Here is a 12507-nt window from a genome sequence, read left to right as displayed (position 1 = left end):
AACTGAAGTTACAATCATTTATCTCCTTAAAAGTAGTTCTCTCCCAGCACTACATGAAACTTGTTTACTGATATAAATTTTAGTCCCTTCAGAATTTAAAACAAATTGTGATATTTGTAAATACAAAGTCAGATTGAACCAATTCAGAAGGGTACTTTATGTTGTGAAAAATTTATGAAGGGATTGATTTTTCTGCCAGAAACTGCCTCATCAAATAATGCAGCAGGGTGGCAGTGTTGTCAGTCAGACAATGTCTGATTGAAAAATGGATTAAGATAGAACATTCTCCTTTCTTGCAAATATATATTGAGTCACAAAGTTCCAGAAATGCATCCGATTATGACAGAAGAGAATGACTTTATGTAGAGCTACCCTAACTATGAAACAATTAATTGCTATTTAAAGAAACAGAGCTAAGTTCAAATTTAATTTACTTATAAAGTCATTCCAAGAATTTTCTAGCCACATCCTGTATATGTTGCAATTTTGGGCTGGGTAACTTCCCAGTGGAAAGAAGGAATTCATACCTACACCTGAAAACATCCTGATGTTGGCGAGACTCTTTTAAAGTGGTTTAAATATCTGGTAAGCAGTCCACTATTAATGATTAAAGCCGAACATTTCGGCAAATTATTTAGAACTGAGAACTTTGTGTGTTACAATAGTTGGATAGACTGATTTAAGTTGCATCACAACAAAATTTGGAAAGTTAGGGGGGGTGAAGAAAAAGACACAAACAATATCAATACGGAGTGGTTAAATTTAGTATGGTCCAAAATGTATGAATGATACACAAACAAAGACATTTTTCATGTGAATGGGATTTGACCCTTCCTAAAATTATTAATAAATTTTAGAAAGAGTCAAAACATTAATAAATACATAACAAAATGATCATATCACAGTCTTCATCCAGGCTAATTGAATGGCACAGAAAAGAAAGAAAGAAACATTTGTCATAGCAAAATCTAAAAATCCATGGTTTCACAAACATTAAAAAGTTACCAATATAGTGTAAATAAAAAGTTTGGGATGACATCATCCTTGTTTGAATCTGGGCTGCTTCAATGGGATCTTCAGTTACAGAGATATGATCGAAAACTTCCTTTGTTTGTTACACAAACAAAAGGAGAATTTTTCTTCTTATTTCTCTAACTGAAGAACTCCTTTATCGAAAGGAGTGATGAAAACAAGATAAAAAATTGGTGAATAAAAACTTGAGGATATCTTCTATCACCAGGAAGTGGTTTTAGTTTGTATCATGTATCCTATTCACACAATGTTTTAGTTTTGTAAATGCACAAAATCCTCATGAGTTATTCATCAAAATTATCTATGCAGTTATCATTGATAGAGGCTTTTTTTTTTTGAAAGAAATGTATTATAGCCCAATTTGTATGTCCATAGTCCATACCACAAATTGAATCCTGTATACAAACTTGTTACAGTTCTCTCCCTCTCTCCCTCTCTCTGTGTGTGTGTGTGCGCGTGTGTGTGTGTGTGTGTGTGTGTGTGTGCGCGTGCGTGTGTATTCTGCAAAACAGCATTTCTCAGTTTGGAAATTTTATTGCCTTGCTTAAACATTGCTTACTAACAGTAGTGAGCATATTAATGAAATTCATATTACATGACATATGATAGCAACACAGTGGAGTGGTGCACTTATCATAAGAAGAGGAGAAAATAAAGGGAGGAATGAAAAAGCCAACTGTACTCTGAGGATGAATAAGCAATTAATGTCTCACAGATGCTGTGCCAGTGGTCATCATTGAGTAAGACTCCATAACAGGATATATTTGGGTCCCTCTATTATGATTTACATTGGGATCTGATATAAATATATGAAAGCCATGAGCCAGAAAGATAAAGTAACTGCAGGCATAGTCAACTGTTACAACCTTATGAGGACTGAGTCAACCACAACACTCAATATTAGTAGTGCTGCAGTAGTGTCACACCAGTAAGAGCAGAGCAGATGGAGCCATTTGAATAATTCCCTAATGCTCAGACACTTGGTCTCCTCAAGATTCCCTCCTGCATTAAATCAATTTCAAAAGAATATAATGTGTACTGTTCCATCACTTAGTACTAGAGTCAGCTGTACAAAAGGGAATTTTCTTTCAGTCTTACCTCACCAGGAATATACAGCTGTGACCTTTCTTCATTACCATGATGGAGTCCCATAATATATGGAACTGGAGCATCAAGAAAATGGTGAAGAGATGCTGGCAGAATTGGGACATACACATGTTGCCACACAAAAGGGAAAAGTAACACTGTTACACACTCTGCCACTAACATTAGTTTGTGGTAATCTGCAATATAAAGTTATTTAATTAATAAGTGCAAAAGTATTTTTTAAAAGATAGCTGAAAAAGAAATTATCCACTATTACAATTACAAGTAAGCCTGATTCCTATATGTAGAAGGTTAAAAAAAAAAAAAATGATCTCTCCACCACCTAGGATATCAATTGGACAAAATTAATTTTTCTCTGGTTCCTCTCAAAAATATTTCTGCCAACTATCAAAAAAAAAATAAAATTCTTTTTATTTATCATTAAAAAATGCAGTAATACCCATACACACCTGCCTATTTTACCTATCAAAACATTAAAGTTATACAAGGTCTGTTCAGAAAGTATCCAGACTACTAAGACAGAGTGAAAATAAGTATTCTCGAGCAACTTATTATTTATTTATTTATTTATTTATTTAGAGAGAGAGAGAAAATCACCAAGAAAGAAAAGAATGATGATATCCAGCTCTCAGGACCCTGGGTGTGCCAAGCCCATACTCACCAGATGTTTAAAATAATGCACTTCTGAGGCAAAGTCACTTGGCCCCAAGAGATTCCCATTACTGGAAAGTTGGTTGAAAAATAACTAAAAGCTGAGCCATTGTATTACTCTCTTTTTTTTGCATCATGAAATCAATGTCCTTTCAGAGTACTTTTCAGTCTTAGCCATACCTGATGGATGCAGGAATTCCTGGACTTGACTTGAACAATTCTGTGTTTGGCCAAAAATCTTTGTACAAGTAGCAACAGTACATAACTATGGTGATGCAACCAGTCTTTGGAGTTTCACTTTTATGGTCTTTTTTTCTTTTTTTTCCTGAATCGCAAAGGCACCTTGAAACTTTAACACAGAATGCTTTTATTACTTGCTTGGATGTTAATAGTCAGCCAAAGCTTTATTCTGCTGTGCAGCCAGGTATATGAGATAGACTGTATAGACAGTTGATGGGTCCCACTTTAATTACTTTGAGTGCAATGCTTTTCATCAAACACACAAAATGATAAATTTCCACCTCTACCTTTTGTAACACACACACGCGCACACACACACTTCCTCTGCCATTCTGTTCACAAATTCAAATTATTTTTAAAAAGCAATGGAGCTTATTTCCAATTTTGTGCATCATCATCAGCCATTTTCAATCCACTGCAGGATGAAGGCCTATCCAGCAACTTTACAGTTCCTTCTGTTTTGAGCACTGGCCATCCATTTACTACCCACAAACTCATGAATTTCATCTATCCATCTCCACCTTTGTCTTCCAGGTTTTCTTCTAGCTCCTCTTGGGTACCATTCTGTTATTTTCTTAGTCCATCTATCATCATGTCTTCGAGCTATGTGTCCTGCCCAAGACCATTTTAGTTCTTTAGTTTTGATAAGTGTTTCTCTTCTTATCTAACAGTCTGATTCCCAATATAATTCGTTCCATTCTTCGCTGTGTAGTTCTTAGCTTCTCTTCCATTCTTTTGGTGAGTGCCAGAGTTTCACTTCCATAAGTCATGGTGGGGAGTATACATTGGTTCATTATTTTATGTTTCAGACAAACTGGGATATTGCTCTTCAGTATGTGACTATATTTCCTGAATGCTATCCATCCAAAATTTATTCTTCTCTTGACTTCCAGCCATTTATCATTATTATAGCTAATAACTTGTCCCAGATAAGTATATGACTCCACCTTTTCAATTACTGCTCCTTCGATCATTATTTCCCTTTCTGTGGCATACTTGTTCTTCATTACTTTTTTTTAGCCATATTCATCTTTAGTCCAAAATCCTTACTAACTGTGTATAACTGATTAAAATTCTCCTCTAATTCTTTGGGATCGTGGCTTATGACGACAATGTCATCTGCAAATCGTAAATGGTTTAGGTACTCTCCGTTCACAATGACTCCTTTCTGCGACCAGTCTAATCTTCTGAAAGCTTCAAGGGCAGCAGTAAACAGCTTCGGAGATATTGTGTCTCCTTGTCGAACTCCTTTCTCGATTTTAAATTTCCTACTGTCTTTGTCTAGTCTAATAAAGGAGGAAGCACTTTCATATATTTTCTTCAAAATCATAATATATGGAGTATCTATGCCTTGTCTTTCCAGTGCCCGAAACATTGCCTTATGCTGTATGGAGTCAAATGCCTTTTCATAATCCACAAATGCCAGGCAAAATGGTGTTTTATATTCATTTGCTTTCTCCATTAGCTGTGATATTATGTGAAGGTGATCCATAGTTCAGAATCCTGACCTAAAGCCAACTTGTTCTTTTGGTTGATTCTCATCAAGTATTCTTTCTAATCTGTTAGTAATGACCCTTGTGAACAACTTTTAGATGTGGGATAACAAGCTAATTGGTCTATAATTTCCAATTTCTCTCCTTTCTTATGCAGCAAAACTATGATTGCATTATTCCACTGCTTAGGCATCACATCTTTTCTAATGCACTTTGTGAAGAGCCTTGCCAGTTTTTGTGTTATGTCTCTTCCTCCCAATTTTAACAACTCTACAGTAACTTCATCTTCCACCGGGGCTTTCTGATTCTTCATTTTCTTCAATGCATGTTCTACCTCATCAGGAAGAATATCAGGTATGTCGTATGTGTTGCTAATTTGCAATCCATCTTCCCCACTGCTGGCATCATTTCCTCGCATCATTTCCTCGCTCCTTGAGTATAATTCTCTATAGTAGTCTTCTGCTATTTGAATTACGCCTTCTCTGCTATTTATAAGTACACCATCGCTATTCTTCAGTTTCAGTATTATTTGTCTTTCTGTATTTAAATCCTTTGTTTTCCCTTAATGCTTGTTCTACTTTTCTTGTGTTAAATCTTCTTATGTCCTCTCTGAGTCTCTTTCTAATGGCTTTGCATAACTCAGTATACTCAATTTTCTCCCTGTCAGTGTTTTTCTTGCTCTTCATTTGTCGTCTTCGGTTCATCATGACAAGTGTTTCTTGACTAATTTTTTCTTCTTTGGATTTCTTTTTCCCTATAGGTTTCTTGGGCTTTATCACTTTCAGAAAGTTGTAATATTCCTCGTCGATATCTTGGTCCTGAGCAGTCTGCAGAAGCTAAAATTTGTTCTTAAGTTCCAGTATATACTGCTTTTTCTCCTTTTCTGTTATCTCAAAGACCTTTGTATTATTTACTCGAGTCAGTTTTTTCCATTCCTACATCTATATCAAGTGTACATCTTACCATTCTGTGATCACTTCCAACATTTACCTTATTCAGGACGGTATATCACAATATATCTTCTGTTAGTGAGGATGAAATCGATTTCATTAGTTGTTAATCCATTTGGACTCTTCCATGTTCACTTTCTGTTCACCCTTTTCTTGAAAAGTGTTAATTACTGACAGTCCTTGAGATTCTGCAAATTCCACAAGTCTTTCACCTCTTTTATTTCTTTCACCAATTCCAAAATTTCCTATAGTTCCTCTTTCTGCACTGTTTTGCCTTTTTCCAACCTTAGCATTGAAACCCCCCATAATAATAGTGTAGTGGGTTTTCTGCTCATCTAGAAGACTCAATTTCGGTGTACATTTCTTCATCATCATGGCTCAATGTTGGTGCATAAATCATTAAAATCTTTAGCTTGTACCTCTTAGATATCTTGAGTATTAGTCTTGACATCCTTGGTGATGTACTTTTGAATTCCAAAATGTTGTTTTTAAAATCTTTATGGACCAGAAACCCAACTCCACCTTCACTCTTTTCACTGTTTCCATTGATGTACAGCAGATTTCCACTTGATAAACTTATAAGTGATTCATTTCTTCTTGTTTCAGCCAAACTGATTAATTCCAATTCACATTTTCTAATTCCTTTTCCAGCTCTAATATCCTGTCTTCACCGATGGGTGATCTTACATTATAACAGGCCAAGTTTAGTTTCCGTGCATGGCAGCCTGGTCATACCCAGAGATTCTTAGCACCCTCTGCTTCCACTCTGATTCTCTCGCTGCCGTAAGAGGGAGAGTGAAAGCTGCTGGGGACTGAGGGCCATTTGTTTTGTCGTGCTGTCATATGCTGGAGGGTTTGGTCTTCTCCTCTTAACGCTGACCAGACGTCTTGAAGAGAACCACTCTACACGTTCATTGCCACCTAAGTGACGTAACAGGGTTTACCATCGAGAAGGTGTGCATGAGTGGATTTTAGGGAGGCAGGCCAACCAGACTTTTCCTAAATCTTCTGTAATATAGAGATATTGGATCCATCAGTGTTTTAGGCTGAGTGTCTGATAACACACAGGATACCTGTTCCCCTCTAAGTCCCTTTTTTGTGCATTTATCTACAAAGGTGTGCATTCACAGCCAATTTGCATTTTTGTGCAGAATGAAAAACTAAAAATAACTGAAGGGGTCCCTTCTCCCTTTGTCTGAAATTAGCTAATTACAGCCTGATTTGCAGAGGACATTAGAAATTTTTCCATTCATCAACAGAACTGAACCGAGACCTCTCCAAGCAAATGCAGACAAGACAATGAAGATGATTTGGCCACACTTTCGCCAACCCAAAGGGAATCCAGATGTGTCTACATCTGGATTCCCCTTGGCTGGCAAAATTGTGGCCAAATCACCTTCATTGTCTTGACAATTATGAGTCCAGACTGCCAAGTCCCTCACTTTGTAGCAAAAGCAGCAAAAATTCAGTAGAAAAATTTAATGAGGATGATTGTAAAAAATGGATTGATTTTTTTAATATGCAGAAAAAAATCAAAATCCCCAGAGATCCCGTGCCCAAGTTCAGCAAACTGGCACTCCAGGGACTACCTCCATGTTCCTGAGGAAGTAGCCTCAGGTTAGCTTTGTTCGTTGAATAATGCTTGGGTAGAACAGACACTGTCCTAATACTATTAATAAAAGCTGGACACCATGTAAAAATGCACCCAATATTTCCACTGTTTAGTAGAGAGCCCAAAGAACAAAATTACTCAAGCTGGAAAGAGTGCTGTTCCTTATCAAAGTTTTGCTAATCTTTCTTTAAAGGAAAATTCTAAGAGAGTTTCATATGAGAAAAGATTTTGAAAGCATAGGCTACAGAGCCTGGCAACCAGGCACAACAGAAGGAAATTTCAATGGGGTCTTACAAGGCTCTGAGGAGGGACAGTAAAATGAATGAAGGCAAAAATTTTCATTTTCAAAATTTTTAATAGTGTTGCAGGAACAGGTCGATAAACTTCATGCATCATGAAGCCTATTCAATATAACTCCACAAGCCATCAAAATTCTGTTCATGATCATCACTAATATTACCTGTCATTTAAGACCCATAAATTACACACACACACACACACACACACCAGCAATTCCCTATAAAGCCATCCTTTGCTGTGCCATATGTTATGCTGCTCCAGGGTACAATTCAAGTTAAGAAGTTAAATTAACACTAATCAGTGCAGCACTGAGATATAACATTCAAGCTTAATTTCCAAGTTTGCAGATGATATGAAGGTTGGCAGGGTTGTTAAGGACACTAATGACAGTGCTCTGCTGCAACAGGATCAAAAAAAGTTGAGCAGATGGGCTGAGAGGTGGCAAATGAAGTTTAACATTGACAAATGTAAAGTACTACATATGGGAAGCAGTAACCCCATAGTGATGTATCAACTCTGTTGTACTACACTTACAGTGGTAGAGAACGAAAAGGACCTGGGGGTAACTGTGCAGGCAGATATGAAGTTTTCTGAGCAGTGCAGACAATCTGCAAGAGTAGCTCATAGTGTGTTGTCAATGATATACAGAAATTTTTCTAGCAGGGATAAGGAGGTGATTATCCCCTTGTATAAGGCAATGGTCAGGATACACCTTGAGTACTGTATACAGGTCTGGAGACCTCATTTTAAGAAGGATATAGAGCTTTTGGAACCAGTACAGAGAAGGGCAACAAGATTAGTGAATGGAACAAAGGATTGCTCTTACAAAGAAAGGCTTAAATTTTGCAAATTAGTGTCTGGATACTAGGCACCTGCGGGGTGATCTGATTGAGGTGTATAAAGCCTTGAATGGTTTGAGCATACTCAATGCTGATGGGATTCTTCCTCTTGCTCAGAATAATCACCTGAGAGAGCATAAATTCAAATTTAGGAAGGAGAAATGTAGGATAGATGTGTGGAAATTTGCCTTTAGCCAGTAGGTAGTTGGCTGGTGGAACAGACTTCCATCCTTTATTGTGGAAGTTGATAGCCTAAATAAATTTAAGGCTGAGCTGGACAGGTATTTGGAACGAACGGAGGGGTGAAATGGGAGCGGTTTTTTTTTGTTTTTTTTTTGGCTGATGCTGCATAAGTTTGCTTTCTTGCATCATATGCCTCTACTAATGCTAATATTAATAGCGAGACTCTAATCAGTGTCTCATTATATCTCAATATTACACCACAACCACATTAACACTAAGCAATAATAAGTACAGCAAATAATACACTATTTCCAATTACTTCAGCAGTAGTTACACTGAATGATCAATGAATTATGACCACTTACCTAATACCATATTGATCTACTGTTTGCATGGATAACAGCTGCTATTCACCTAGGCACTGACTCCACTAGAGATCATTCCACAGTGGCAGAATAGATGACAGTCACATCTCTCAACATAACAAGATGACAGTTACATCTCTCAATATTCCTGTTCCAAAACACCCCGCAGGTGTTCAATTAGACTGAGGTCAGACAAAGTTGGAGACCAATCAAGATGGGTGATATCTTCACTGTGCTCCTTGAACCACTTATGCACAGTGCAGGCCCAATGACAAGGCGCATTACTGTCTTGGAAGATCCTGTTTCCGTACAGGAAAAAAATGCAACATGGCAGGCTGTACGTGGTCTCCTAAGAGCTGGCAGTAGACCCCACCAGTAAGATACTGGTCAACATGCACCAGGCGTCCTAGTTATTGCCAGCAAAAGATGGCATATTAAACAACCACTGCCACGTGACTGGATAGTGGGTACCATGTACACCATACAAAAGACATCAGTTGCCACGTTGCACAAGGTATTTGATTTCATCCAACCAGCACACTATTTCCAGTCCTCTGGTGTCCAACAAGGCACCAGAGGACTATATGTTTTTGACACCATGGCATTTGCCACTGACAACAATCAGTGGTGAGGAGAGCATGTCTCTTGTGTCATCTGCTGTGGAACCACATATGTCTGAGCATTCAGTACATTATCATTTGGGATATTGTTCTTACATTGCCCATATTGTATTGCATTGTCAACTGTCGCAGATCTCCCACTGAGCCCATACAACGAGCGGCACCTTTTCCTCACTGGAAACATTCAACTTATGTAACATTTCTGTCAGTGGGAAGTGGTTTGACACCATTCTTTGTAGCAACCAACAAGCCATGACATTTCAAATGAGTCCCACAATCATGCCCCTTTGAAACTCTATGATATCCTTACTATGTCCTCTAACTGCTACTTTATCACTTTAATAAAGTAGCAGTAATAGGACATAGTAAACTTGTTTAACACAACCAGATGCAAATTACCACTGCCCTAGCATAGCAGTAGTAATAGTGGCATGTGATGCAAGAAAGCAAGCATATGAGCTTATGCAGCATCAGCCAAAAAAAAAAAAAAAAACCACAACCATTCCCTCTAAATGTTTATCCAGTTCCTCCTTAAATTTATTTAACCTATCAACTTCCACAACGACAGATGGAAGTTTGTTCCAGCAATTAACACCCGCTGACAAACGGCAAATTTCTGCACATCTATTCTACATCCGCCTTTCCCCAATTTGAATTTATGCGCCCTTAGGTTCGTAATCTGAACAAGTGGAAGAATCCCATCAGAATTCAGCGTGCTCAACCCATTCAAGGCCTTATACACCTCAATCAGATCACCTCGCAGGTCCTAGTCTCCAGCCATTCCAATTTGCAGAACTTAAGCCTCTCTTGGTAAGAGGATCCCTTCATTCTCCTCACCAATCTTGTTGCCCTTCTCTGTACAAGCTCAAACAAATCTATATCCTTCCTAAAATGAGGCCTGCAGACCTGTACGCAGTACTCAAGGCATGGCCTGATCATTGCCTTATACAGAGGGACAATCACCTCCTTTTCCCTGCTAGCAAAATTCCTGTATATCATTGACAAAACACCATGACCTGCCCCGGCAGCCTGTCTGCATTGCTCAGAAAACTTCATACCTCACTGTACAATTACTCCCAGGTCTTTTTCATTTTCTACCACCTTAAGTGTAGTACCACACAGTTGGTATGTTCCTCTGTGGGGTTTTTTTTTTTTTTTTTTTACGAAAATCCCAAACATGAAAGGTATCAAAACCTATAGTACTTAGTACCGTGCATGGGTTGAAAGAGAAGTATGGGGGGGGGGATGCCGGAAACTTTGCTCTAGAGACTAAATATGGGTTACACCACTTCAAGCCTCCAATAAGCAAAGTGGTGGTTTTGCACCGGTTGATGAGAGTCATCTACCACCTCAAGATTACTTCTACCCATATGCAGTACTTTGCATTTGTCAATGTTAAACTTCAGTTGCCACTTCTCCGCCCACCTTCCCAAATTTTCTAGATCCTGTTGCAGTAGCACACTGTCATTAACAACCCTGCCAACCTTTGTATCATCTGCAAACTTCGACACTAAGCCTGATATACCTTCATCAATATCATTGATAAATATACAAAACAGTGGACCCAACACCGAACTCTGTGGTTCCACTAATAATATTAGTCCACAAACAGCAGTGCCCATTGATTATCACCCTCTGTCTCCTCCCACTCAACCATCCTTTTTATCCATTGTAGCAACTTACCCTTAATACCATTCTGCTCCAATTTGTACAGTTGTCTTCCATGCACAACAGTGTCAAAAGCTTTCCTGGAAATCCAAGTATATGATATCAAAATTATTTTTGCATCCAATTCCTTTGTAATCACATCATAATATCCAATCAAATTTGTCAGACAAGACTTTCCCTTAACAAACCCATGCTGTATCTGAATGATTGCTGCGGTATGAAGCTGTTTGGCTGCCTGTTCGGCTTTTTATACTGCAACACTGTCCATTATGGATGAGGTGGTCATTAATTCAGTGATCATTGAATGTATATATATATATAAATGTTAATCTTATAAAACACTTATAATATTAGCTATACACCTGCAGAATTATGTAAAAGTAAATGTTCGAGAATTATAATTATTTCTAGTACTGATCATACAACATTACCCGTGAAAGTAACTCTTACCCTGGTTTAAAAGCTCTTATAAACTATTGGTCTGAATATGAGTAAAAAATAAAAAAACACACCTGCTTAATCAGAACAGCCTAAATGACAACTTAACCACAAATTTAAAACAGAAGGTTACTGAAATCTACAAAATTCTTCCCAAAAGATGAGTTCAAACAGCAGAAAACAAGAACAACACAGTACTTAGCACAAACAGATTATAGCTTATCAGCATCTCAGTTCATGCCACAATGAGAGATTATGGCAGAAAGAAAAACTAAAGTAATTGTGAGCAGTAGAACTAACCTAACCTGACATAACATCAAGTTAGATTTGAGATATTAACTTGTATATGAATTTTTTTAAAAGACTTCACTTGTGACTATAGTACTAACTCTTAACACTTACTGGCATGCATTCTTTAAACATCTTTCAATAAATTCAAATTTTAAAAAATATTATGTTATCAAATTAAACACGAGTAATTATTATTAATCAATGAAAGAAAATATTTATTTAAAAATAAGAATTAACAATACCTTTACATACAATGCTCTTATTTCTTATATTAATATTTTATCTAATACTGTAATTATTTTATAATTATTAGAAACATCACGAGAATACATCTTGATGTTTTTAAAATATATCTTTATTACAAAACATCTTGATAAAATGATCTTTATAAAACATCTTGATAGAAGTCTGAATCTGCCTTACAATATAAATATGTATATTAACTGTTCTTTGACTTCCTCTCTTTGCAACTTGACTTTCTCCAGTCCAACTTTCCTAACAGTGAGGTAATTTTCCTTGGTGATTATAATGTTCACAACTCCAGCTGGCTTCTGTTTTCTAGTCACTCCGATCCAGCTGGTCGAGATGCTGAGGCTTTTACAATTACGAATGACCTTGCACAGATTGTTCATTTACCTACAAGAATACTGGACAATCCTAACCATGCAGCCAACACGCTTGATCTTTTTCTCACAAACAACCCTTCTAAGTGCACGAT

At 37.3% G+C, this 12507-nt stretch overlaps 1 protein-coding gene across 4 annotated transcripts in view; it reads right to left on the bottom strand.

The window, feature by feature from the left end:
• Positions 1-12507, bottom strand: part of pns (DENN domain containing pinstripe) — a 371641-nt gene that overhangs the window by 284887 nt on the left and 74247 nt on the right. For all 4 annotated transcript variants that reach the window (XM_090388148.1, XM_090388147.1, XM_090388145.1 and 1 more), the window contains exon 6: positions 2131-2315. In XM_090388148.1, the coding sequence (XP_090244274.1) occupies positions 2131-2315 (185 nt within the window). The remainder of the gene's footprint in view (positions 1-2130; positions 2316-12507) is intronic.

The sequence above is a fragment of the Mastigoproctus giganteus genome, chromosome 13 (assembly GCF_048544385.1).
Source record: "Mastigoproctus giganteus isolate SK-2022 chromosome 13, ASM4854438v1, whole genome shotgun sequence".
NCBI classification, from domain to species: Eukaryota; Metazoa; Arthropoda; class Arachnida; order Uropygi; family Thelyphonidae; genus Mastigoproctus; species Mastigoproctus giganteus.
The sequence above is the reverse complement of the archived record's forward strand: the minus strand, read 5'-3'. Positions and strand labels throughout refer to the sequence as shown.